Source organism: Arvicanthis niloticus, chromosome 3 (genome assembly GCF_011762505.2).
Source record: "Arvicanthis niloticus isolate mArvNil1 chromosome 3, mArvNil1.pat.X, whole genome shotgun sequence".
NCBI lineage: Eukaryota > Metazoa > Chordata > Mammalia > Rodentia > Muridae > Arvicanthis > Arvicanthis niloticus.
In genome coordinates this window covers 62700456-62726686 of record NC_047660.1, presented here as the reverse complement: position 1 = coordinate 62726686, position 26231 = coordinate 62700456, and the positions used below count along the sequence as shown (strand labels likewise).

The 26231-nt window shown below is 44.4% G+C and overlaps 1 protein-coding gene across 2 annotated transcripts; it reads left to right on the top strand.

Annotated features, from left to right (window-relative positions):
- Positions 1–25665, top strand: Atp12a (ATPase H+/K+ transporting non-gastric alpha2 subunit). 2 transcript variants are annotated; one of them, XM_034498114.2, is made up of 23 exons: positions 1–273; positions 940–1092; positions 3244–3303; positions 6130–6330; positions 7105–7218; positions 7925–8059; positions 8184–8301; positions 8424–8692; positions 9637–9835; positions 9976–10085; positions 11527–11661; positions 14951–15143; positions 16642–16817; positions 17670–17806; positions 19601–19751; positions 20795–20963; positions 21053–21207; positions 22661–22784; positions 22971–23116; positions 23941–24074; positions 24252–24353; positions 24768–24859; positions 25012–25665. In XM_034498114.2, exons 1-23 carry the CDS (start codon positions 265–267, stop codon positions 25038–25040), a joined length of 3111 nt encoding a protein of 1036 aa, XP_034354005.1. In that variant the 5' UTR covers positions 1–264; the 3' UTR covers positions 25041–25665. The 2 variants fall into 2 exon arrangements, with proteins under 2 accessions (XP_034354005.1, XP_076787070.1); XM_076930955.1 differs by lacking the exons at positions 22971–23116; positions 23941–24074; positions 24252–24353; positions 24768–24859; positions 25012–25665 and having other exon boundaries at positions 21469–22707.
- Positions 25666–26231: the final 566 nt, after the last annotated feature.

The following is a 26231-nucleotide window of genomic DNA, read 5'->3' as shown; positions in this document are numbered from 1 at the left end:
GCCGCGGAGGAGCGTGCTGGGTCCGGGTTGGCGCCTTGCTTCTGCAACGCCGACTTCCTCGTCATCACCGCCATCACCGTTCAGGGACCCGGACCAGCACACCGCCGCGGCCACCGCCACCAAAAGATCGGACTTTTCTCTGCGAACTACAGTCCAACGCGTCGCTAAGAGCACGCGCGTCTTCACACCTACCGGGCGCACCTCAGCACTCCAGTATCCGGTGTCTTACATCGTTTGCCAGCGGGTTGGACCACCAGCCACAGTATGCGCCGGGTGCGTGATAGCTCCATCTCTAGTGGGGACCTTAGACGACCTTCGGGAAGCGCAGGAAAAAGAAATGTCTGGTCTTGGGACAACAGCGGGTGGGCGATCTTAACACTGAACTCACTCCCAGCTGCCAAGAATATATATGGTAAAAATTTGAGCAGACATTGTATAGAAGTTAGTATAGATGTGTAAGAAGGGTCCTCAGGGTTGCCAAGCCAGCCGCACAGCAGCTGTTCTGCAAGCTCCAATTTGGAGATGACCCTTGGGTTCTGTTGGATGCAAGGTGGTCTGAAAAGCAACGCTTGCAGATGAAAGTTCACCACCGCTTCCCTAAGAAGAAAGGTGGCACAGCTGGTGTGACTCAAGGACCAAGGTGTTAGAAAAAATGGTAACTGTCCCACCTGCCCCGTCCCAGAGAAGGGGTCCCTTGAAAAGATGCTGCTGGGTCTGGACCAGAGGAGGCTCCTGTCTCCACAGAAAAGAAGGGAAATAATTTTTGTGAGGGAAGGAGGGAAACTTCTCACAGTCGGGTCCTCCACTTCCTCTCCAGGTGGGGATGAAGGGACCCACACTCTTCTTCCTCTGGGGATCTCCCCACCCTGTGGGAGGAGCGAGGCACCTCCTCAGGAAAACCTATGTGAAGCTAATATTGCACTACTGCTTCTCTCCCAGAAAACAGAAATTTATTCTGTAGAGCTCAATGGAACTAAAGATGTCGAGCCGGCAGACCAGAGAGATGACAAAAAGTTTAAGGGAGCGAAGAACAAAGACTCAGAACCCAACAAGAATCATGAGAAGGAGGAGCTGAAGAAAGAACTTGATCTGGTCAGTCTCCTGAAGGCAAAAGAGTCTGGTGCACCTTCACCAGAGAATTTGTTGTTATAACTTTCCTCTGGTAAAGAAAAGAAAAAAAATGGCATCAATGGCTTGGAATATCTGAGAAGGATTCCAATCTCCTTGTTGGTTGGTTGGTTTGTCTGTCTGTTTGTTTTAGAGTGTGATGGTATCTTTACTTGCTGTGCCTTGTTCTCCTGTGTCCTCCTCTATCCTTGCTGCCAGATTCCTGAGTTCTGGTTGGAGGCAGTCCTAGATAGGACCAGGAGGTTAATTGTAAGCCACAAAGGCAGACCCCATTTCTTCTCACTCACCAGGTAGGTGTTACGCATTCCTGGAAAAAAACTGCGATAGGGGAGAAATGTTGGGTTTGGGTTCCACAATCGTAGTCTCAATCAAAGTCCCTCTCTAGGACTGAGCTGTAACTGGGCACAATCAAGCTATGGAAACGCACCTCCCCCAACCCCATTCTACCCCACACCCCCATTCCCTTCTCTTTCCCTATGTAAAATGGGAGAGTTTGTGAAGTCTATGAGGGGGAGAATGAGCTATGTTTTAGAAATTTTCTTTCTGGAAGAACGATATTATTATACCACTGGGTTATTAAAGCTAACCGATTTAATGAGCAGCTACCCTGGATGTGAAATGTAAGATATCCTTTCAGGATATCTTACGAAGGGAGCTTGACGTTGCGCTGGATCATCAGTGCGGATCATTGGCAGACCTCAAAGCCCTGTGCTTGTTGGGCTATTGCCAGACTTATGCAAACAGCTCATTCAGGATAGGTTGCCTATTGTTCACTACTGGGGAACTTGGCATGCTGCCTCACGAGGAACCAGCAAATACTAGAAGTCAGAGCTGTTTAACTTTCCTGGAGCACTTGTTTAAAAAGCAAACTGTTTGGCTGTTGTATGCATGGTTCCTGGTAGACATTTGAGGACATGGCTCAGAAGTTGGACTGATGTAAGTTTAAATCTCAGTGTGAGTAACAGTCACTTTTTCTCTTTCCAAGCGTCTTTAACCCCAGCGCTTAGAAGGCTTAGGGGGCAGTTATCACAAGTTCAAGGCCAGACTGGGCTGCATTCTGGCTGAGACCTGATTAAAGAGGGAAAACTCAATGCCTATCTGTTAGGGTTGTGGATACAATTAACTGAGCAAAGAGCAGTACTAGATAACACACAGAAAGAATTATTATGTCCTGTATGTCTCTGGCATTTAAGATTGAGACACATCGTTTTCCCTTGAGATTGCTATTTGATATATGCCTATTCCCTCATAAGCCTGATATTTTTTTAATTTTACATATATCAACTTATCTATCTTGACTTTGGAGATGGGTCTTGCTATGAAGTCCATACTGAATGCTTGGGATGAGTCCCCACTGCCCTTGAACTTCAGTACTGATTGTGGGCCTCACAAGTCCTGAGGCTTCGGGCATCCTGTGTGTACAGGCACCACCATACTCAGCTCTGCCTATAATTATGATATGAACTTTTCTCTAAGTATTTTGAATACTATATAGAGAAGTGATTCCCATGATCTGAGCCTGTTTTCCTGCTTCCTTGTAAGAACATGCCCTCCCTCCACTCTTGCAAGCTTCTCACAAGAGTCCTGCAGTTTGTGGTGTGGTGCTTGAATACCCTTGAACTTTGATCTCTGTGGCAAATTAGAGCCTTGGAACCAATCACTCTGAGTGATGAGCCTGTGCTGCTCTAATTCTTAGGAGCAGAGGGAGCACCCACACCCACAGCCCTGCTCCCCCTTTCCCTTCCCTTCTGCTCTCGCCTCACATGTACTTTGACTTTGCTTATCACCTCCAGCCAGTCTCAGCATCCAGCTCTGAATGAAGTTTCCAACTAGCTCATAGCTACAAGATGACGATGCCAGGGCTTGCATAAGCTGGAGGGCAGGTTGAGGCAAGTAGGTGTTCTATTGCTCAAAGATGGTGTCTGGTGTCAATGGCACTGTGTGTACTCATGGAGCAGACATGGTTCCCCTGCACCAGCTACTCACTGCACAGTCTTCTCCCCTCCTCACCAACCTTCCTGGCCCCTTCTAGCCTCAGTACCACTTCCAGCTTTTAAAGTAGGTGGAGTCCTTTGGAATGATGTCATTTACTCCCTTTCCTTCTGTGAATTTCAGGATGACCACAGACTCAGTAATACAGAATTGGAACAGAAATATGGTACAAACATCATCCAGGTAAGCCACCAGGGGACTGAAGGTCTGAGGGGCAAACATCCCGACTACACAAAAATGAGTGCTGGTGTGCTCAGGCTGTGGGTAACTTAAGGCCACAGCTGGGAAACTAGCCATTTTCTGTATGGCTGGACCCTAAGACAAGTCACTCCACCTGCTGTAGCTGGTGTCCCTGACCCAAGGCCCCAGCCAGGCTCTTTTACTGAGCTAGATGCCCAGGCATTAACAGCATGGGAGATATGGTCCCCAGAATGACACAGACCTTCCTGACGATTATGGACAGAGGTTGATTTATGAAGTAAAATGGTGCATGGAATTCTTTTTATTGGAGGCTGGGAAGGCCATTGTTAGAAAGTAAGGTCCCAGAGTCTCCATCTCAGAGCTCAAGGTACCAAAGCACTTTAGAACTTTACAAATTCTTCACCAAAAAAGTATTGCTTCCTTCTGTGAATTCAAATCCAAGTTCAATTTCAAAAGTGTAAGCCTCTTTTTAAAAAGCATTTATTTATGCATCTATTATTTTTACGTATATGAGTGGGCTGCATGTGTATAAATGCACCACATGTATGCAGTACCAATGGAGACCAGAAGAGGGCATTAGATCCCCTAGAACTGCTACAGATAGCTGTGCAGTGTCATGTGGGTGCTGAGAACCAAGCCCAGGTCTTCTGCAAGAGCAGCAGGTACTCTTGCTTACCCACTGAACTATCTCTCTAGCCTAAATTCAAACCTCTTGACAGAAAATGAATATTCATTTGTTCAAAAGAAAAAACTTACTATGTAATCCACACTGGACTGGCAGGAGAGGCAAGCGGGAGTAGGCCATCCTGGCATTAAGGCAGCAGATGAGTAAGGAAGCTTAATATTGATTTTATACAACTGGGGTAACAATAGAAAGTTTGAAACTATACAACGAGAGATGGATAATTTCTGAACAGAGGGACCAGAACAGCCTATAGTGTCTGAATGGGGTTCAGAACGACAGTCCAGATTTAAGTCTGAGGAATGCCCTGGGTTCAGACAGGGCAAGGGTGGGTCAAGAGCAATCTGGGTTCGCAAGTTTAATGTGTGTGTGTGTGTGTGTGTGTGTGTGTGTGTAATAGAAAACTGTTTAAAAATGGGACAAAAAGATAGAATTGAAATGAAGGTCCAAAACAGGGTAGCCCAGGCAGACAGAAAGGCAGACAGAAGGATGGAGAAAGAGAGAGAGAGAGAAAGAGAGAGACAGAGACAGAGACAGAGACAGAGACAGAGAGATAGAGAGAGAGAAATTGAGAGAGAGGTGAGACAAACAGAGATAATGAATGGATAAATAGATGATAGATGATAGATAGATAGATAGATAGATAGATAGATAGATAGATAGATAGATAGACAGACAACACATAGTGCAAGGGGATCTGACTTAACTTCTAATCTTGTTTGCAATGTTAGAGGTAAGAGGAGGTCAGGTGCTGGCTGGGTAGAAATGAGAAGGTAAAAACAGCAGAGACAGCAGTGAGTTTTATTTATTTTTTTTTTATGTATTGAAAGTTTTATCTTGATATTTCTTTTTTAATTGGATATTTTATTTACATTTCAGATGTTATCCCCTTTCTCCATTTTCCCCCCAACCAAGAACCCCCATCCCACCCCCCTCCTCCTGCTTCTATGAGGATGCGCCCCCACCCGCCCACCCAGTCCCACCTCCCCACTTTTGAAATCCCCCACACTGGGGCTTCCAGCCTTCATGGGACCAGGGATCTCCTCTCCTACCTATGCCCAACAAGGCCACCCTCCCCTACATATACATCTGGAGCCATGGGTTCCTCCCTATGTGCTCCCAGGCTGGTGGTTTAGACCCTGGGAGCTCTGGTTAGTTGGTATTGTTGCTCTCCCCATGGGGGTCACAAACCCTTTCAAGTGAAAGTGAGTTTTATTTTGAATGATCTGTTCCAGAATTCACAAACACTGAAGTTCCTTGTGTCATGGCACACTCTTTGCACGGAACAGACACATCCCCTCCCATATACTCTAAAGCATCTCCAGATCACTTACACGTAATGTACTTAAGATGCTGTGTCAATAGGTGTTGTGCTGTATTGTTTGGGAACAAGGACAGTGGAAAGGGTTTGTGTGTGTTCAGCATGCATGCGACCATCATAGGTACTATTAGAAATACCTCTAGAGTGGCCTTGTGGAAATGTTCAACAGTTACTGAGAAAAGGGGCTCTGGAGAAAAGAGCAGCAAGAAGATGAGTTGGTACCTCAGAATCCAGTGGTATATATATATGAGTCACTACCAAGCAAAAACATCAGATCTTAGGGCAGACTCACAATGAACAAAACAGAGATATTGCCCCTAGCTTAAACATAATTAGAAAGAAAAGATTTGCACAAGGAGTTTTCTGTGATAGTTTGTGCTAGATGTGGTGACTCACACATGTGTCAAAGCACTTGGGAGGCTGAGGCAGAAGGATTGCAAGTCCAAGGCCAGTATCAATGTCACAAAATAAAAAGTCAAAATAGGGTCGGGAAAATAGCTTAGAGATACAACGTTTTCCTAGATCTGGATGCTATCTCTACACACCATCCAAGACAAGAACTGGTTTTTGGAGATAGATGTTTAAACTAACTTAAACATTGTGTAATGTATACATATTGGATATCACCCTGTCAATAAAAACAAAAGTAATCTTTGTCAAAAAAAAAAAAAGAGTGGGAGTTTGGAGAACGAAGTATAATTCACATTTCCAGGGCCTTCTGGGGCAGTATTAATACCTAACAACACCCTGCAGAAACATAGGGAGCAACTTTTGTTTCTATGTGTGTTTTTCTTGGCTTTTTCAGGGTCTCTCCAGTATCAGAGCTACAGAGCTCCTGGCTCGAGATGGGCCCAATGCCCTTACCCCTCCCAAGCAAACTCCAGAGATCATCAAGTTCCTCAAGCAGATGGTGGGGGGCTTTTCCATCCTTCTGTGGATAGGTGCTGCCTTGTGCTGGATCGCATATGTGATCCAGTATGTCAACAATACCGCATCCCTAGACAATGTAAGTAGCCATCCTGGGTTTCCCTTGGTTATGGGGAGAAACAGTCACTGGGTGTGGCCATCAGTGGACACAGTGCTAGGCTAAAGCTAAGATTCTACCACCCACCAGGAAATGGTGAATATGAGGAGTTTCTCCCAGCTCTGAAATGAGTGGTATCTCATTTTCTGACCATATGGATGTGGATTTTAGAATAGAGACAAAACACTTAGTCTGTAATGAGGAAGACAATCATCATGAAGTATTTGTGGAAAGCTCTCTCCTCAAAGCTAATCTCTCCTTTTCCTATGGAGGGCAGTTTTACTTGCTCACAACTCAGTGCCAAGCCCAAAGAATTAAATTGGTTGATACCACGAGAAAAAAACCAGCTGTTAAAAGCTAGGTGTTGTTTGTGGTCGCTGATGTTAAATACCAGAAAGGCACATCTTTGGAGGACATATCCATGGTCCTCAGGCTGGAATGGAGGCAGAGAGTGATTGATTGCCAAGGAACATGAACAATAAGAAATGTTCTAGATTTCAGACTGGGGGTGGGGTGGTGAATATATGTATATATAAAAAAGATATCTTAATATTAGCACAAAATTAGTTTCCTTCATATATACTTCATAGCCTGAAGGTAATTCTCAGCAATGCTTTCAGCATCTCTGTATTTGTGACTTGTCACACGGAATAAGGTAGGAATTTTCCACTTTGGTGTCACACTGTTAGCCAGGCTAGACTGTTTCAGATTTGGAGTTATCTGGTTTCATGACTACTGCCTCTCCTCCCTACCCAGGTCTACTTGGGCGCCATACTTGTCCTGGTTGTTATTTTAACGGGGGTTTTTGCTTATTACCAAGAAGCCAAAAGCACCAACATTATGGCCAGCTTTAGTAAGATGATCCCCCAGGTGAGTAGGAGCCATGCAACTCTGGTCTCTTCCTGAATAAGTAAGGCGGCAGCTGTGGCCTCACTCCTGGCTGTCTGGGGCATTGTGGTCAAATTAGCTCATGTCTCTGAATCCTAGTTCATTACAGAGTTGAGGTGGTCACAGGCTGACGTGGGATCAAGGAAAGTGCTCAGTCAAGGGAAACGCAGGACAGAGCATTGGTCATTGTGCAACATGTTCTGAACCATTTTAGACAGCTTCTCAGATGGTTATAGAATATTCCTCACCAACAGTCAAGGAGACCCATCTAGTCTACATTTTTCTCCCAGGAATCCTTGTGTCCTTAGCTAGGAAACCTCTCTGGCCCTGAATGAAAGAAGGGAAATTCTGAGTACAAGAGATGCCTCCTGCAGCACCAAGAAAGAAGCAGGATGCTCCTTCATTAATATTCCCCATCTAGGCAGAAGTCTGGCTTTTTGGCTGGTTCTCACCTGCCTGGCCTTGTGGGAGGGGCCTTACCTTCATCATCTGCCTTGGCTGTATCTGCCAAGCAATGGTAGACTTTTCTGGTCCAGAGAACTAATGTGAAGCAGTCATTAGATTTTCCCTCACCACTCTGACAGCCATGTGTCCACAGCCCCCACTTCGGGGTTTCATAGGTGCAGACAGTGGGAAGGTCATAGTGCCCTCCAGAGACTTAAGTGTCTGTCATGGCTTTCTTCCACAGCAAGCTCTTGTCATCCGAGATTCAGAAAAGAAGATCATTCCAGCAGAGCAGCTGGTGGTGGGGGACGTTGTAGAGATTAAAGGAGGGGACCAGATCCCTGCAGACATCAGACTGGTGTTTTCCCAAGGGTGCAAAGTGAGTATCAAGGACATCTTCCTCCAGGAGACTGCTGAAAGGCACCCAGCACTCTCTCCCTATTTTGAAGAAAAAGTAGGGATTAAAGTAGCTAATTTTGAATTACTTTCAAATTTTCTTTCAGGTAGATAACTCCTCTCTTACTGGGGAATCTGAACCCCAGGCTCGCTCAACTGAGTTTACCCATGAAAACCCCTTGGAAACCAAGAACATTGGCTTCTATTCTACAACGTGTCTGGAAGGTAAGGCCAGCTGGCTCTCAGGGGTACATGCCTCTCCCTCTTGGCTCTGAGATGTTCATCCCTCCAGTCCTCCATTGGGCTGTGAGCAGAACTTCTGGAGAACAATGTCTTCCTTCCTGTAGGTACGGCAACTGGCATTGTCATCAACACTGGTGACCGCACCATCATCGGACGCATAGCCTCCTTGGCTTCAGGCGTTGGGAGTGAGAAGACACCCATTGCCATTGAGATCGAGCATTTTGTCCATATTGTGGCAGGGGTGGCTGTATCCATTGGCATCATTTTCTTCATCACCGCAGTGTGCATGAAGTACTATGTCCTCGACGCCATCATCTTCCTCATTAGCATCATTGTGGCCAATGTGCCAGAGGGCCTCCTGGCTACTGTCACTGTGAGTTTATGCTGTTAGAGAGCCTCTTGGCACCTACCACTGTGGCTGTAGAGACACAGCGTCCCCCATCTGCAGAGCAACACACCCTCCTTTCCAGAGACCACCATGGGACTGTTTCATAGAGTGATTGACAATAAGAATTATGATGTTGCTAACATCTGGATGCATTGTCCTATAAACTATATTTTCAGGAGATCTAAGTTAGTTCACTTAGGTTTATTTCACATGTCCTTTTATCCAGATAAGATAAATTTTGAGCCCCCATTTATAGAATTTCTGAATGCAATGCATGTCCTGATTGCTTTTCTAAAATCCCTTTTCTCCACCCCTTCTATTTATAAAGGAGTTCAGCCCCTTCCTTACCACCTCAGACTTAGCCCTGGCTCTCCTGTCTCCTTTTTCCCAGGCCCATCTAATTCAGTCCTTAGACAAAAGCTCCCTCTTCCCCCGTCTGCTGTGGAGGCCCATGGGAGTGGGAGGAGAGTTCATATGCTAGCTATTTAACTCTATGAGCAGTGGCCAATGGCTGTCCAGACCAAAGACAAGAGAAGAATGTTTCTGAGCTCCAGGTCTCACTCCTGGTTTCTTGTGTTTTGTGATTCTGGAGATTTAACCCAGCACCTCATGAATGCTAGGCAAGCAATTTACCACACCCCAGCTAACTGGGCTCACTTTTGAATTGCATGGGTTGGCTTTGCTACCTGTGGACTTCCAGAGCACTTTCTTAAAAGAATATAGAAATAATAAAAGTGTCCTATATTTAATCTATTTTTTAAGATCATGGTTAGTAGGGCTTTAGGGTGGCTTTCAACTCACTAATCAAGACTACTGGTTGTAATACCACCTCTGGTCTAACAGCATCCTAGTTCTCTCCTGAAAGTCAGTCCCAGATGACCTGAGTTCAAAATTATTGTCCCCAAAGCATCCTTCTCCCCTCTTGCTAGGTTACCCTGTCACTGACAGCAAAACGGATGGCTAAGAAGAACTGCCTGGTAAAGAATCTGGAGGCAGTGGAGACTCTCGGCTCCACCTCCATCATCTGTTCAGATAAGACAGGGACCCTGACCCAGAACAGGATGACTGTGGCTCACTTGTGGTTTGACAACCAGATCTTTGTGGCTGATACAAGTGAAAACCAGACAAGTGAGTTTTGTGGAGCATCCAAGCCTAAAGACATGGACACAAGTGAAGGGGCTGAGGCTCGCTGGTCTTACGTGAAGGGTGTGACTCAGGCATGGCAGACCCATCACCCATGTTAACCACTGTTCTTTCTCTGTGTCCAGAACAAGCCTTTGACCAAAGCTCTGGAACCTGGGCTTCTTTGTCCAAGATAATAACACTGTGTAACCGAGCAGAGTTCAGGCCAGGCCAGGAGAATGTCCCCATCATGAAGGTAAGGCTGCTGCCACTCTAGGTCTTATGTCACAGGCAGCACGAGGTCACTCTGTGTTCTACTTATGTGCTTAATTTAGTCTCTCCCACTGGGCAAAGTTTGCTCTGGCAAGAACAAATCTGGCTCCAGAGATGAGCAGAAGGTCTTCTTCACTCCATCTATCACTGAAAACTTACAAGGATGTTTGGCAGAAATCAAATTCAATCTCTTCCAGAAGCAAATGTGTCTTGAACTTGCTTTACTGATTCCTGGAAGCTAGCAGGACATAATCAGAGTTCCTTGATACACAAATGCTATTTGCTGAATTACAAAATACAATTGGATGGAAATAAAAGGTCTGATCTTACATAGCACATTCTCCTCTTGACTAGAATACAGGATGTCAAGTGGTCTTGGAACACTGAATTAAAACCACACCCCTACCTCCCTCCTCCTCCTCCTCTTCCTCCTCCTCCTCCTCCTCCTCTTCCTCCTCCTCTTCTTCTTCTTCTTTTCTCTCTCTCTCTCTCTCTCTCTCTCTCTCTCTCTCTCTCTCTCTCTCTCTCCCTTTCTCCCTCCCTCCCGTCCCCTCCTCTCTCTCTCCTTCCCTTCCCTCTCTCCCTGCCCCTCATAAAGCTGATTTGTCCCCTTGTTATTTCTGTGCCCAGCCTGGCTTCCAGTCAACAGGATGTTAAAATGTTTGCACTGACATAGTCATTCTCCTTGTCTTTGAGCCAAAAGTTTTGGAAATTATCTTTGATTTTCTTCTATCTAGTGAGCCACCATGTCCTCCCATTGTAGGTTTGGAATATTACACAACTTCACACTTCTATCATGATCAGCACTTGCATCTAAGTCGCCGGACCACATCTCACTGGCCTTCCCACCTCTCGCTGGCCTTCCCGCCTCTCGCTGGCCTTCCCGCCTCTCGCTGACCTTCCCACCTCTCACTGGCCTCTCCCGCTTTTAGCCTTCCTTTCCATCTTTTTCATCTGCCACTAATTTTTTAAATACTGATTGGTTTTACCTTCACCAAAGTTAGCTTAATTTTTTTCTGTGAGTCCCTGTTTTTTACTACTTGAGTTTTGATGACACTGCTTACTCTCTTACCACACACACCTGTACATCTCCCCCTGGCAGTGCATTCTAGAAGGCTCTACCCCTCCCCATATCTCTCTCCCACTCATGTCGACCATACTCAGGGCCACACTCATCCACAACAGAGCTCCTGCTTGCTCAAACTTCCATTGTGCCTGTAGGTGGCACCATTGCTTTATGTTCTTACCATTGTCCTGGCTCAAGCACCGATAGCCACTTGGTGATGACCTTGTCTCTTCAGCTAGGCAATAATCTTAGTCAACCACTTGTTGGTTGGTGTACTAAAGGCAACTTGGTTTGTTGAAAAGAGTCACAAAAGAACTAGGTTATGATGTGCTGTAAACATTTATCTCTTGATTCCCAGAGAATTGTGGTTGGGGATGCTTCAGAAACTGCTCTGCTAAAGTTCTCAGAAGTTATTTTGGGTGATGTGATGGAAATAAGGAAAAGAAACCACAAAGTGGCTGAAATTCCTTTTAATTCTACCAACAAATTTCAGGTGAGCTTTCCCTCACAACTGGCAATCTTTGTTTGTCATTAAAACAACACAACTACTGTATTCATCCATTTGTGAATCTAAATTCCAGACCAGACCTGGCTTCAAAAGACCTTGGAGGGGTGGGAGATGTGGGCAGGAGTATTGGTCAAACCAGGTCAGGTTTGCCAGTGGTGTCATTGCTGTTCTCTTCCTCCTCTTCCTCCTCCTCCTCCTCCTCCTCCTCCTCCTCCTCCTCCTCTTTCTCCTTTCCCCCTCCTCCTCCATTCTAATGACCAAGAAAAGACATAAAGCCAACCTTACCATCCCTGAATTAAGGTAGAGAAAGAAAAACAAAGAGCTTCTTAGGGTCTGCTCCTCCTAAGAATAGTCCATGTGCCCTACATGTGTGCTCACAGACAGACAGGCAGACAGACTAGGAATAACCCCAACCCTAGTCATGTGTCCTACATGTGTGCTCACAGACAGACAGGCAGACAGACTAGGAATAACCCTAACCCTAGACTATGTGTCGTACATGTGTACTCACAGACAGTCAGACAGAATAGAAATAACCCTAACCCTAACCCTAACCCTAACCCTAACCCTAACCCTAACCCTAACCCTAACCCTAGTCCATGTGTCCTACATGTGTGCTCACAGACAGACAGGCAGACAAATTTGGAACACTCTCTGTTTACAAAGCACTGAGATATTAGATAGTGTAAGTTATCTATAGGTTATTTAAGGATTAAGGGAAATGAGCCTAGCTCCTGTGCAAATACTGTGTCCTGTAATATATTGGGTATGAGGAGCATCTTAGATTTTAATATTCTTGGGCTCTGGAGCCAATCTCCTAAGGATATAAGAAGTAACTATATAAACCAGGTACTTAATTTTATCTCACTTAATCCTTATAACAGACCCATGAGATAGGACCAATGGATCCAAATATATAGAATAGGAATAAAAACCCCTAGAACGTGTTGTGATCATAGTCTCACAGTGTCTAGGTGGCACCAGTCAGTTTTGATGTCACTAAAATCTATACAGTATACCTCACAAATGCAGAAATATCATGCAAGCCACATAAAGAAAGCTTGCCTGAGACTGCCCTTGAAGGGGCAAGTCCTGAGAACCAGCCAAATTATGTTTTACTTCCATTCCATATGCCATTGGAATGGAGGTAGGTACCTCCCTTCTACTCACTGTTCAGGAAGAACATGGCCATCATTGCCTCATTGCCTTGAATCGCTCCAACAATGACAGCAACCAATCATGACTGTCCTATTCAACTCAGACCCATAACTTGTCTGCCCAGTTTCCTACTGCAGATGGGATTTCCTGCAGAGGTCCAGGCTAAGAGTGAGGGGTCTGACTTGGGCTTTGAATAATAAATGTAGTCATGGTAGGTGATGTCATCATTGTGTGACCATGACATGTGCCAGCACACCTCCCTCTAGAGCTTTTTCTTTGTGGTGCTGGAGATTGAACTATGGGGTCTCACATGTGTTAGGCAAACTCTGCCACTGAGCTCCACCCTACCATTCAGAAAATGAAGGATAATGGTAATTAACACAGGAGGCTCTTCAGTTTGGGTTAGGTTGGGTTGGATTAAGTTTTGGTTGGTTAATTGGTTGGATTGTTGTTTTTTCTTGGTCACTAAAACACGCAACTGGCAAAGCTATTTTCTTTCTATTATTTTTAAAAGTTATATTTATTTTTGATAACTTGGAGTCTAGCAACTACTGATTTGAATCAACTGTTGATCCCAAAGTGGTGGCAATTTTTTGTATATCTTATTTTCTCCAAAAAGATTTCAAAAGCTTCCTGGTCTAGAGCATCTGATTCAATGGTAGAGGGTTTGCCTTGCATTTAAAAAGCTCTGAGTTTAATTCCTATAAAGCACTATTTAGAAAAAGAAGAGGAAGAGGAGGAAGAGGCTGCTTGTAACAGTGCCCTCTTCTCTACATTTCCACAATCTCTCCTTATGTCTAGATAGTTAAACTAGATCCATCCTGAGACAGGAATTCCTACTGACCTTGGCAGCTCAGTATTTACAAATGGCTGCTCAAGGCTGGGGAGATGTCTCAGTCAGCAAAGTTCTTGCCTGGCAAAAATGAGGGCCCAAGTTTGTTCTGTAGGACTGTTGCAACCCGTACTGCCCGTTCCGGTCCGAGGGTCAGGGTCTAGCGAGAGAGAGAATGGGGATAAAGGGGAAGAGACGCGAAGAATGGAGACAAAGACAGAGATTCTGATCAAGTCTCGTTTATTGAAGGGAATTCTGAGCTATTTATAGGCTTTTGCCACGTGCCTTGTAGGCGCGTGGATACCACGTGCCTTGCAGGTGTTGATATGACGTAAGCCTTACAGGCGTCTATAGCGTGGACAGCACGTGCACCGCAATGCCTTGCAGGCGTGGATAGCACGTGTGCCTTACAGGCATGTATGGCGTAGATAGCACGTGGACAGCACGTGAACTGCAATACCTTGCAGGCGTGGCCACCAAGTGCACCTTGCAGCTGGGGCCAGTAAACAGCAACACAAAATATGTGGGATATCAGAGTGTGCTTTAGCTGTTGTAGGCTATTGAAAACCAAATCTTTCGTCAGGGTATATGGTTCCAGATGGCTGCAAAGTTGATCTAGCCGCTTTCTGCTAAAGTCGGCTCCCAACATAGGACCCTTGAGAAAAAGCTGGGTCTGGGAGGCAGAGACAGATTCCCTCTCTGGAATTTACTGGCCAAACAGCGTAGCCAATGGGTCAACTCCAAGCTAATGAGAGACACTCAAATAACAAGGTGGAACACATATGTGCTCACACACACACACACACACACACACGTGCATGTGCTTGTGAGCCACATACACACACAAGTAATGTGCACCTGCACACACATGTGCACTCAGACACATGCATACATATGCATATACAAAAGATGGCTGCTCACCACTAGGAGAGAGAAGTGAGACAAGGGCTCTTTTAGTCCCAACTCTCACAATGCCATTGTCCATAGCTTACTCTAACATAAGTACTCCTGGCCTCCTCAAAGGGCCTTAAAGGGCCAGTGTCTGTTTAAAATACAAGCTGTACCTAGTGTGGGTTCCAGCTCACCATGCCCTTCTGAGTCACCCAAATCTAGTGTTTTAATTAGTTACAAATACCAAAGGACAGACCATGGTTGGGAGTGTTATGATTCTTCCTCCTCTTTTATCCTCTGAGGGCAAATGACAAGAAAAAAAATGTTCCCCCTGCATTTCCTGTAGCTAATCGGAAGAACCATAGCTAATCTGCCCAATATATGTCCTCCCAGGTCTCCATACATGAGACAGAGGACCCTAATGACAAACGCTTCCTCATGGTGATGAAAGGGGCCCCCGAGAGGATCTTAGAGAAGTGCAGCACCATCATGATCAATGGCCAGGAGCAGCCACTGGACAAAAGCTCTGCCGATGCCTTCCACACAGCCTACATGGAGCTGGGTGGTCTGGGCGAGCGCGTGTTGGGTGAGTGTAATAGAACATCCATGTTCAACTGAGAGTCATGAAAGAAGTCCCACTAACCAGCAGAGTAGCCATGGCAGCACATGGATCATATAAAGAAGAATATGGGAGGCTGGAGTATAGTGGTGTTGCATTTGTGTAACATGTGTGAGGTCCTGGGTTCAATCCCCAGCACTGAAAAAAAGAAAACCATATATAAACAAGAGAGAAACATGTAAGAGATAACACTGAAGAGAATTACAGACATAGCCAGAGACTTTATAGAAGAAATCACATTTTAAATTGGGTCTTGAGTTGCAGAATTTGAATGGGGGAAGGAAATGTATCCATGTGAGAGAACTGCAGAGGCCAAGAGGAAAAAAAGAAAGGATGGGGTTTATGCATATGGTGGAGCGAGTGGTCCATGAAGTGTCCCAGGATGGATGAGATGGAGTAGTTACAAGGAACAGGGCTGGGGAGACAGATTGAAGTCATGATGTAGAGTCCTTAAATATTTGCTGAGGAACTGGTGTTTTGTCTTACAGTTAAGAGAGAATACAGAATGCTTTGCTACAAGGGTGAGCTGGTCAGAGTTACACTCAGGGTTTGTTAAGGATCATCCTTGCTGTAGGTGATGGGAGGAGAGACACTGGTCTCACTAAGAGGCAGCTTCTCTCATTTCACTGAACAAGGAAGAGGGTGGGTATTTGATACAAGCAAAATGATGTGAGTGTGAAGAAGAGTCAATCAATGAGACCCTATGAGGCAAGTGTTAAGACCCTTCGACTTCTTAGAGGGAAATGGTGACTTCAGAAATGATTACTTATCATATTTTACAAGCAGGGGAAAGATAACTAAGGAACTGAGACAGGACATGTTAGAGATGGAAGGAACTTTAGAAATACCATCTCTGAAGTGGTGTGATGGGTTAGTGTGTTCCACTGTCAGAATCATGGGCTGACCAAATGGCACCTATTCAAAACTACAGAACGAATTCACAGCCCATGGCTGACGATAAGGTTCATTAAACACCATGAAAGTGCTTACCACTTGACTCGGAATCTGTGGAATGTGTGTTTCTACAGACTATTTGAGTTTGTACAGCAGATAAAATGCATAAATGAGATGCTGGTGATGTGAACACACACTACATAACCTACAGCACCAAGCAACTATTTTAACAACAGATTAGCCTCCATGTGACTAGAGTCACCCTAGGAACCTCCTGTTTGACCTCTTGCCTGCTTACTGAAACTTGAGAAGCAGTGAGCCATGCTGGAGACTACTTGATGTAAAAACTGATGGAAGTCACATGACCGTGGAGGTCTCCCAGACACAGGAATGCCTTTGACCTCAGCCCCAGAGACTGAAGACAATGCTTGTACCCAGCTGCTCTTGCCTAGTACCTCCTATATGTTAAGCATGTCCTCCACCACCACGCCACACGACCATCTCTTGACTCTTTTCCTGTTGTCATACTTTATTCTGGTTTCACTTACCCTGAAATGCTTTCCTCTTCCAGGTTTCTGTCACCTCTACTTGCCAGCAGATGAGTTTCCCCAAAGCTACACATTTGATGTAGACTCCATAAACTTTCCCACTTCCAACCTCTGCTTTGTGGGGCTTCTGTCCATGATCGACCCTCCTCGGTCTACTGTGCCAGATGCAGTCTCCAAATGTCGGAGTGCAGGGATCAAGGTGAGTGCCATTTTCCTTTCTCTGGGTTATATCCATTTCTAAGAATAGTCATCAGAGCACAGTGTCAGTCTTTAATTATGTTCAAGCGGACATCATCATTTCTGTTTTAGACCTCTTCCTTTATACTGCTGAGATTTTGATAACTGTCCTCCAAAGCAAGACAATGTATGTGGGATGAACGAATGCAGTACCTACAGTGAGAAGAACTTGCTGGGACCATGAATTAGACATTATATTGCCCTAGAACGGTGGTTCTCAACCTTGCTGATGCTTTGTCCCTTTAATACAGTTCCTCGTGACCCCCCCAACCATAAAATTATTTTGTTGCTACTTCATACCTGTAATTTTTCTACTATTATAAATTGTAATGTAACTGTCTGATATTCAGTATATCTGATATGCGACCCCCAAGGGGTTGAGAACCACTGCCCTAGACTAGGATAGTTAATAAAAGGTTTTAGTACTTTATTTTCCATAATCCATTTATTTGTCTTCGTGATATGGAAGCTAAACATGAATTTCACTTCTGTGTTAACATTAGGACTGTTAAAGCAGCACATGACTGTCTCTAGGAGACACCTATAGGCCCCTTTACAAATGAAAATGATGGCAAGGGGGAAGGCTTGCTCTAGTGTCAGGGGGGATATGTAAGAAACCTGGGAGAAAGGGTGGGTCCAGACAGGACCAGTGCATCCTTCAGAAACAGTGGTATCTGAGATCCAGAATTGCCCATGAGTAAAACCATCAGGTCCTGTGAGAGTAGGCAGCATTTTAGTAAATATTGACCCATAAACCCCTACTTAGCCAGCAAAGCCCCTCACTACCCATGAGTTTCTGTTGTCTGTGTTCCAGGTTATCATGGTCACAGGCGATCATCCTATCACAGCCAAAGCTATTGCCAAGAGTGTAGGAATCATATCAGCCAACAATGAGACGGTGGAAGACATTGCAAAACGCCGCAAAATCGCTGTGGAGCAAGTCAACAAAAGGTAGCCACAGACAGTGGAACAGAAGGTCAAGTTCTTCCCCACTGGGCCCTGCTGACTCTGAAGATTTTCACTAGTGGGAATAAACTATCCTCTAGCTTATACCCTCCCAGGGTAGAGCTATGTTGACTTGAATTATAATTTACATTCATTCGTTTACTGAACACTTTATTGAGCATCTGGTACATGCCAAGCACATTAATACCCTTGCCTGGTATTTCAAAATTCAATGAAGTAAAGTTGGCTGTAGCTTAACAATAGGCTATGCCCTATAGAAAATGTAGTTTTATTGTTGTATGAACATCTAAGAGTGTGTTTAGAGCAATTAAGATAACATCACTAGACAAGATGATCTTATGCGTCCTGCATCACTGATTGGAAATATTGTGCAGCACAGGACAGCAGCTCTAGAAACTTCCTTCTCAGCTTAGGAAGAGTAAAATAAAAAGTAGATGAAATTACCTGCTATTGACCTAGTTGTAGAATTAAGGATCCTGAGGATCATTCTGGTTTCACTCATACCACCCACTAACAGTGAGCATCTCAGGCACGTATTTGAGTATTCAATCGACTTCATAATGCAGAGTCATGTAACAGACTCTCTTTTTCTACTTATCAAGTAGAATGGCCGGGCGGTGGTGGCGCACACCTTTAATCCCAGCGCTTGGGAGGCAGAGGCAGGTGGATTTCTGAGTTCAAGGCCAGCCTGGTCTACAGAGTGAGTTCCAGGACAGCCAGGGCTACACAGAGAAACCCTGTCTCAAAAAAACCATTAAAAAAAAGTAGAATGAAAGCTTTTTTCTTCTTTCTAATCATGTCTGTATGCCATCCAGCCTCCTATCATTCTTTTACTCACTTACCCATCAACTCTTTCAACCTAGCTGGTGCCTTCCAGCTATATGCCAGGCTTTATATCAGACACTGGAACAGACTCTGTTCCTGCCTGTGGGGAGCCTCCCATCTAGCCAAGGAGATGGAAAATAAAACAGATTTAATGAGGAGATGCACAGGGGAGGAGCTGCCTAGGTTTTGAGTGACATAAAGAATCAGAGACTTCAGGATGGTAGGTTGAGGTTACCACTGGGATCTTTTTTCATGAATCTGGGAGAAGGGAAAGAACAATGACCTAGATTGCCCAGGCACTCATGCTTGACAGGAACACATGGTTGCCAGGTAATAAATAATTACTAGGTAGTGAGAGCCTCCGTGCACAGTTGGCAAACCTAGACTTGTCATTGCTCTTTTGTATATATAATCAGCCCTCTGCAAAAATCAGGGCTGAGGCTTGTTTATTTGTTTAGAGTGGTCACTAATAGGATAACACATATTCATGCCAGTTGCCATCACATTGCCCAGAAGTAAAATGGATTATTTATTTACTTACTTACTTACTTATTTATTCTGTTTGCTTTGTCAAATCTAGGCTAGCCCTCTACCACAGAGCCACACCACATCCCGAGCACAAATGCACACTTTGTGTCAATACTTTTTATTTATCTGCTTCCTCAGCTCCAGCTTTATAGCCACCTACATAACCACACATTCAGGCAGAACGTGTTATCCTATGAGAAGGAAAGAACTGTGCTTTCCTTCTTATCTTGCCCCAGGAAGTATCAGTGCTTGCCCATCTCTGGAAGGAAAAGGCTGGTTGACATTTTATTCCCATTGTCATAAGACAACAGGAAACGGTCTCCTGTTTTAGCCTCAGCTAACATCTTGACATGGAAAGCGTGCTCAGAATTGTTTTGCTACATGATCTGGCCTTTGGCTTCATCTGGTCTCCTCTGGCCCTTTTAGAGAAGCAAAAGCTGCTGTGGTGACTGGTATGGAACTGAAGGACATGACCCCAGAACAACTGGATGAGCTTTTAACCAACTACCAAGAAATCGTGTTTGCCCGGACATCGCCCCAGCAGAAGCTGATCATTGTGGAGGGCTGTCAGAGGCAGGTGGGTCAGCAGCAGCTCCCAGAGGACTGGAAGACCTGGCTATCCACTGGGAAATGTGGAGCACATGTTGGGAGGACTGAAGTTCTGTTCGTCTTTGAGAGCATCCCATAGCCACACATTGTCTGTTTTTATTTTGTCACAAGAACATGGGCTCTGGTGGAGAAACCACACAAACCCTTGTGACTGTGGAAGGGTATAGATATAGAAAGGCTTTCTAAGAGTAAATACATATAATGTCGAAAGTGAGACGTAAGAAATGGCCATCCCTGGTGGCTATGGGGAAGCAGTTTCTGGAATACCTACAAGTACAAAGCACGTCACTCAAGATGAACATTTGTATAGAAAGTACTCACGTTTCATGGACTTCTCCATATGACTCATGTTGCCAAATATATTGTCAGTGCTGCATAAATACCTGATATTCCATATTGTTTGGTTTGAGGGAAATAATGTCAAGAAAATCTGTGCATGTTCACTACAGAGGCAATTTTCTTTTTTCAATATTTCTCTCTCTCTCTCTCTCTCTCTCTCTCTCTCTCTCTCTCTCTCTCTCCCCCCTTCATCCTTCCCTCCTCTGCCTTTGTTTATTGAGTCATGGTTTTCCTGTGTATGTCAGGCTGGCTTCAAACTCATGATCCTCCTGCCTTAATTTTCCATGTACTGTAAAGTATGAGCATACACCACCACAGACAGCTCTCTTTTTGTTTTCCAGAATTTTTCTGTATGGATGGTGGAATCTGTAGAATTTTTCTGTATAGATGATAGAATCTCTAGGTTGAGAATCCATCAATAAGGAAGGCTGACTCTGTGCAGCGCCCCTTTTTCTTGGGACTATGCACTGAAGTTTTTGTTTTAACTTCCTCCTTTGCATATGTCTGTGTCAGAGCTTCTTATTCTTTCTTCTTAGATTGTCCATCTTTATCTTTTCTCCCCAAAGAGATCCTTTTGGCTTTAGTAGTTCTCCAGTTGCAAGACAGAAGAAGTAGGGGTATGCTTCCTGGTGGGCCTGTGGTCTACCTGCCTCATTTCTGTTTTTGCAACAGGATGCAGTTGTTGCTGTGACGGGTGATGGAGTGAATGACTCTCCAGCACTAAAGAAGGCAGACATCGGGATTGCTATGGGGATAGCAGGTTCTGATGCTGCTAAGAATGCAGCTGACATGGTCTTGCTAGATGACAACTTTGCATCTATAGTCACAGGGGTGGAGGAAGGTGAGTGGTGTCTTGGGGTGTGTCTTCCTGGTAGCCAGGTTTCCTGGAAGTCCAGAAGCAAGTCCTATAAAGAGACATATTATCCCTAGGTCGCCTGATCTTTGACAACCTGAAGAAGACCATTGCTTACACCTTGACAAAGAACATTGCAGAGCTCTGTCCTTTTCTGATCTACATTGTTGCTGGACTCCCCCTGCCTATTGGCACCATCACAATTCTATTCATTGACCTGGGCACAGACATTGTAAGTGGTACTAAAAGATCTGATAACAGCCCCAAGGATATAAAGGTCATACCTATTGCCTTCTGTACCATTGGCCATTTCTCCATCTCTAATGAGCTCCCAGGTGACACTTCTCCTTCTGGTCCATAGACCATGCTTCCCAGCAGTGGACTAGAGATATCCGTCAAGTATTTGGAAATGAAAATCATTTTACTCCATGAGAAGATTTTTAAGATAAAAAGTGGGTTTGATCTCCAGTATTAATTTTTTTTTCTTTTAAAGACAGGAGTTTTGACCTTTCAAAGAATATACCATCATCAGTTCCATCTCTTATTGTTTGGAGACGTGATCACATAATCGTGCTCTGGGGAAGAGTTAGTGCCTTGAAGTGATGGCCCTACAGTCACCATGTTAAGCTAGAGAACTGTAATCTGGAACTGCCTAGCTAAACACGGAATGAAATGATGAGTTTGTGTTTTGTTATTTAGCTGGGTCTGGTTCATGCAGTGAGGGTCTCTTGTGTGTGTTTGTATGACTTTTTCAGATTTTTGTTGTTATTTCTAACAGTCACCCACCTAAGACTTCCCCCATCTTCCAGCCTGTATCCGTTTAAATAAAGCTTCTTAAAAGCCCCCATATGGCTCTGGCTTACCCAGGCCAAAGAGAAGAAAACCAACAGAGAGTGATTCAAAGTCACAGTACAAAGGTGACCCTGACCATGGCCTCTTTTCTCACCTTTGTGTAGCATCTAGGTCTGATCTCTGCTTTATGGGGAAAATAAAAGATGTTTTATCTTTGAGGGAGGATCTGAGATACCCTTCCTAAACAGAATGTATTCATATTCCAATATTCCAGGACTTTCTATGCCTACTCATTTTCTCATCCTCCAATGATTCTCTAAGTGTGGACTAGTTTTGAAATACAAAATCCCTAGCCTAGACCAGACCTCCCAAATTGGGAAGTCTGAATGTAAGGATAGGGCTCTGTCTTTTAAGGGCTTTCTTTATGGTAGGACCTGTGAGGTACAGTACCACTGTTGTACAACATTGCTTTGTCATCTAACTGCATGCCAAAAGGGAAGGATGGTGGTTTATTCTGTAAATGGAGGCTTATTTATGGTGGCAAAAATAAAAACTAAAAAATTCTAAATAAAGCAATAATGAGCTTTATTTAGAATTGCCAGAGCATGGTAATTTTAAAAAGCAGACTGACTTCTTTTTTTAACCCAAGTCCTTATTTATGCTTCTAGTAAGCACCACTGTGCCACTGAACCACACCCTCAGCCCAAAAGCAGACTGATTTTTAAAAGATGGATGTTTTTAAATCCCATATAAACAATGCACCCTTGTTATCTGCACCCCGGATATACCCATTCCCCATCTCCATCACCCACTTACTCTCACCTCTGGCCCACCCTTGCTTGCCATCATTCTGCCTTCCTGGATTTGGTTTCACAAGGTTTTTCCTTCTCTAGATCCCCTCCATTGCCTTGGCCTATGAGAAAGCAGAAAGTGACATTATGAATAGGAAACCTCGCCACAAGAAGAAAGACAGACTGGTGAACAAGCAGCTGGCCATCTACTCTTACCTTCACATTGGTATGATGAGGGTGTAGCATCATTGGTCATCCCCCTACCCATGTCTCACTATACAGGATCTCTCCCAAAGAACTCATTCCAGTCCTAGGCAGGGTGGGAGGATGACTCAGAAGAGCACAAGAAGAGCACAAGTGCTATGCTCTGGGCCTAGCATAGCACTCACATCTGAACCTGTCAATCTTTCAGGTCTCATGCAAGCCCTGGGAGCTTTCCTGGTCTATTTCACTGTCTATGCACAGCAAGGCTTTTGGCCCACCTCTCTCATCAACCTGAGGGTAGCATGGGAAACAGATGACATAAATGACTTGGAAGATAGCTACGGGCAGGAATGGGTAAGTCAAGAGTTCTTAGGCCAGTGCCACCTGGTCCTTCTCTCTTCTCACTGCCTGCTCACACTGTCCTGAAAACCACTTCCCTGAATGGTCTTGTTGAGGCAGATTTGGATGCTTCTTGGTTACTAAGTCTGGAAGGTCCCTGGTAACAGTGACTTGGATTTTGAGAAAACTCAGCCTCATCTCTCAAACTCGCTTCTTAAAAAATTTATTTAATGAGTGCTCCATCTGTATATACATCTGCATGCCAGAAGAGGGTATCAGATCCCCCTATAGATGGTTCTGAGCTATCATGTGGTTGCTGGGAATTGAACTCAGGATCGCTGGAAAAGCAGCCAGTGCTCTTAACCACAGAGCCATCTCACCAGCCCCTCAAACTCACCCTTTTGCATTAGTTCAACAACTGCTGTGGAAGTATAAGCAAGCCAATAGCCACAATGGGGTAATATAAGTTAATGTCTTCCCCTTATCATCTGTTTCAAGAGAATTTTTTTCTGAACACAAGAAGATAGTCTACCCTGGGGCTGGAGAGATGGCTCAGTGGTTAAGAGCACTGACTGCTCTTTCAGAGGTCCTGAGTTCAATTCCCAGCAACCACATCGTGGCTCACAACCATCTGTAATGGGATCTGATGCCCTTTTCTGGCGTGTCTGAAAACAGCTACAGTGTACTAGTATACATTAAATAAATAAATAAATAAATAAATAAATAAATAAATAAATCTTAAAAAAAAAAAAAAAAGATAGTCTACCCTTAATCTAAGTGAAGTGGGATAAAAGGGTCAGGTTTCCTCCAGGGTCTCATCTGCCTCTTCCTCTTGACAGACAAGGTATCAGAGAAAATACCTGGAATGGACAGGCTCAACAGCTTTCTTTGTTGCTATCATGATCCAACAAATTGCAGATCTGATCATCAGGAAAACCCGGAGGAATTCCATCTTCCAGCAGGGTCTCTTCAGGTACCTCCATGCCTAACCTCGGGGTAATGAGCCTGTCACGTGGTGATAACAAAGGTCTCAGGACCCTCTAACAGCCCACACCTGTAATACATGAAGTGTTGACTTGGCCTGTGGCATGGTCTGCTGGGTGCATGACCTTGGAAATTCAGCATCTGTTTGCTTTCATGTGTGTTGCAGAAATAAAGTCATCTGGGTGGGGATCGCCTCACAGGTCATCGTCGCGCTGATCCTCTCTTATGGTCTTGGGAGTGTCACAGCTCTAAGCTTTACCATGCTCAGGTGAGTTGACCTTCTCTTCTGAGCTCTCACAACTGGAATAAACACTAGGGTTCTCTTCCTCCAGTCTTCCCAAAGAGATTAAATGGATCCCAAGCTATGGATCCATTCCTTCATTCCAACCCATCCCTTCATCTTCTTATTTCCCAGTGGAAGAAAGTGGGTTTCCAGTCCTAGCTAGACCATTACCACTCTCATCCAACAGGTTTCTTCAAAGACCAAGGTTGCTTTTAGCAGTCCCAGCTCAGGTTAAGTAGGGACATTGGCAAGCCTGTGCTGTGTGGTGTAATGTATTTGTTATTTCTAGTGAGGCAGGGAAAACTAACAGAGAGCCTCCACCTGTGCCTTCACTGTTGACCAGGGTCTGGGCTATCTCTTTGGACAAGCCACATCCCACTTTCCTCTGTTTGTTTCCAGGGCTCAGTACTGGTTTGTGGCTGTACCGCATGCCATTTTGATTTGGGTGTATGATGAGATGCGAAAGTTATTCATCAGGCTCTACCCTGGAAGTGAGTAGTGATATAAGTAAATTTAGTTTTTATTTTGCCAAGTTGGAAATCAAAGCGGCTGTACTCCCTCACCCAGCACTCTGATTTCTGGTGCTTGTGCACTGCCTCCCACGGGCTCGCTATTTCTGATTTACTTTTTTCTACCTCCACAGGCTGGTGGGATAAGAACATGTATTATTGAGACCATGTCACTCACAGGTCTCCCAGTGGCATATCAGAGATGTTCTTCTTCATATCTGGCTGCTCCTTAGGAGATCTCTGTACAATGTGAACATTACTGAACCCCGTACAAGAGAAACTTTTGTACAGAAAACTGTATGAAGCATAGTTCTGTTTTATATTTTAAAGCTGAGATTTAACTGTTTATATAGAATTTGCATCTCTGTGTCTGCTTCCTTATTTTAAATTATGTGAAGTTCAAATATCAGCATAGGGAAGAATGTATTTATATGTATATAAAGATCACTGTGTTAAATAGCCTTGTGTGTCCAAGGTGTGTGCTGGGGTCTGCTTTAAGCTAGGATGTGATTCCTCAGGCCTCACTTTCTTACCCTCACAGAGACCCAACAGACCCCCTAAATCCAGCAAGCAACCTTTTTGTTTGCTGGAGTTTAACCACAGGAAAGAGTACCAGTGACTTAAGTGCTAATATTTATTTCTAGTAAGACATTGCCAAGCCCTCAGCAGCCATCATTTTATGTCAGTCATGTTTTGTTGTAACTGTTAAATGTATTCATGTATGACATGTATGACTATGTTGACAGGTCCAGTGAAGCCTTGTTTTTAAGTAAAAGATGTTTTCTAAAGCCAAGTGTCATTGTGGTATTATAATCTGAGGGCGTTTCCAGAATGCAGCACACAGGGCACAAGAAGATGAAATGTGATTTTCATTTTTGCTTTGGGATTTGTTATTGTCCTTGTGGATTTGGTGGGTTGGTTGGAGGGTTTTGTTCTTTCTCCTATTTGCCCATAGATAATCTGCAAGCATAGAGCTTTCCTCATGAACTCTTCTCTTACAATCCCTCAGTCAGGGTTCTTTTGGGCAGCAGCAGCACATTAGAGAATGTTGGCTTTGCAAACTTTCTGCCTACTGCATGCTGATTGGATGGAATTTGTGGCATTTTGCTTAAGCTTTTTCTGTACAATGGTCTTCCCCACACTGTAGCCTTTCCCGTGGTATGGGGTATCTGCTGCTGTTGGCTTTGGGCTACAACTCCGAAAAAGGGAACAGGAGACTGAGGACCATGTGTATTCAGGTCCTGCTGAGTAAAGACTTTTTAGTGCAGCCTTTTGAGGGAGAAGCTAACACAAAAGCTACAAATTCCTGTACCTACAAAAGCTACAGATACCTACAATCTATAAGGAAATCATT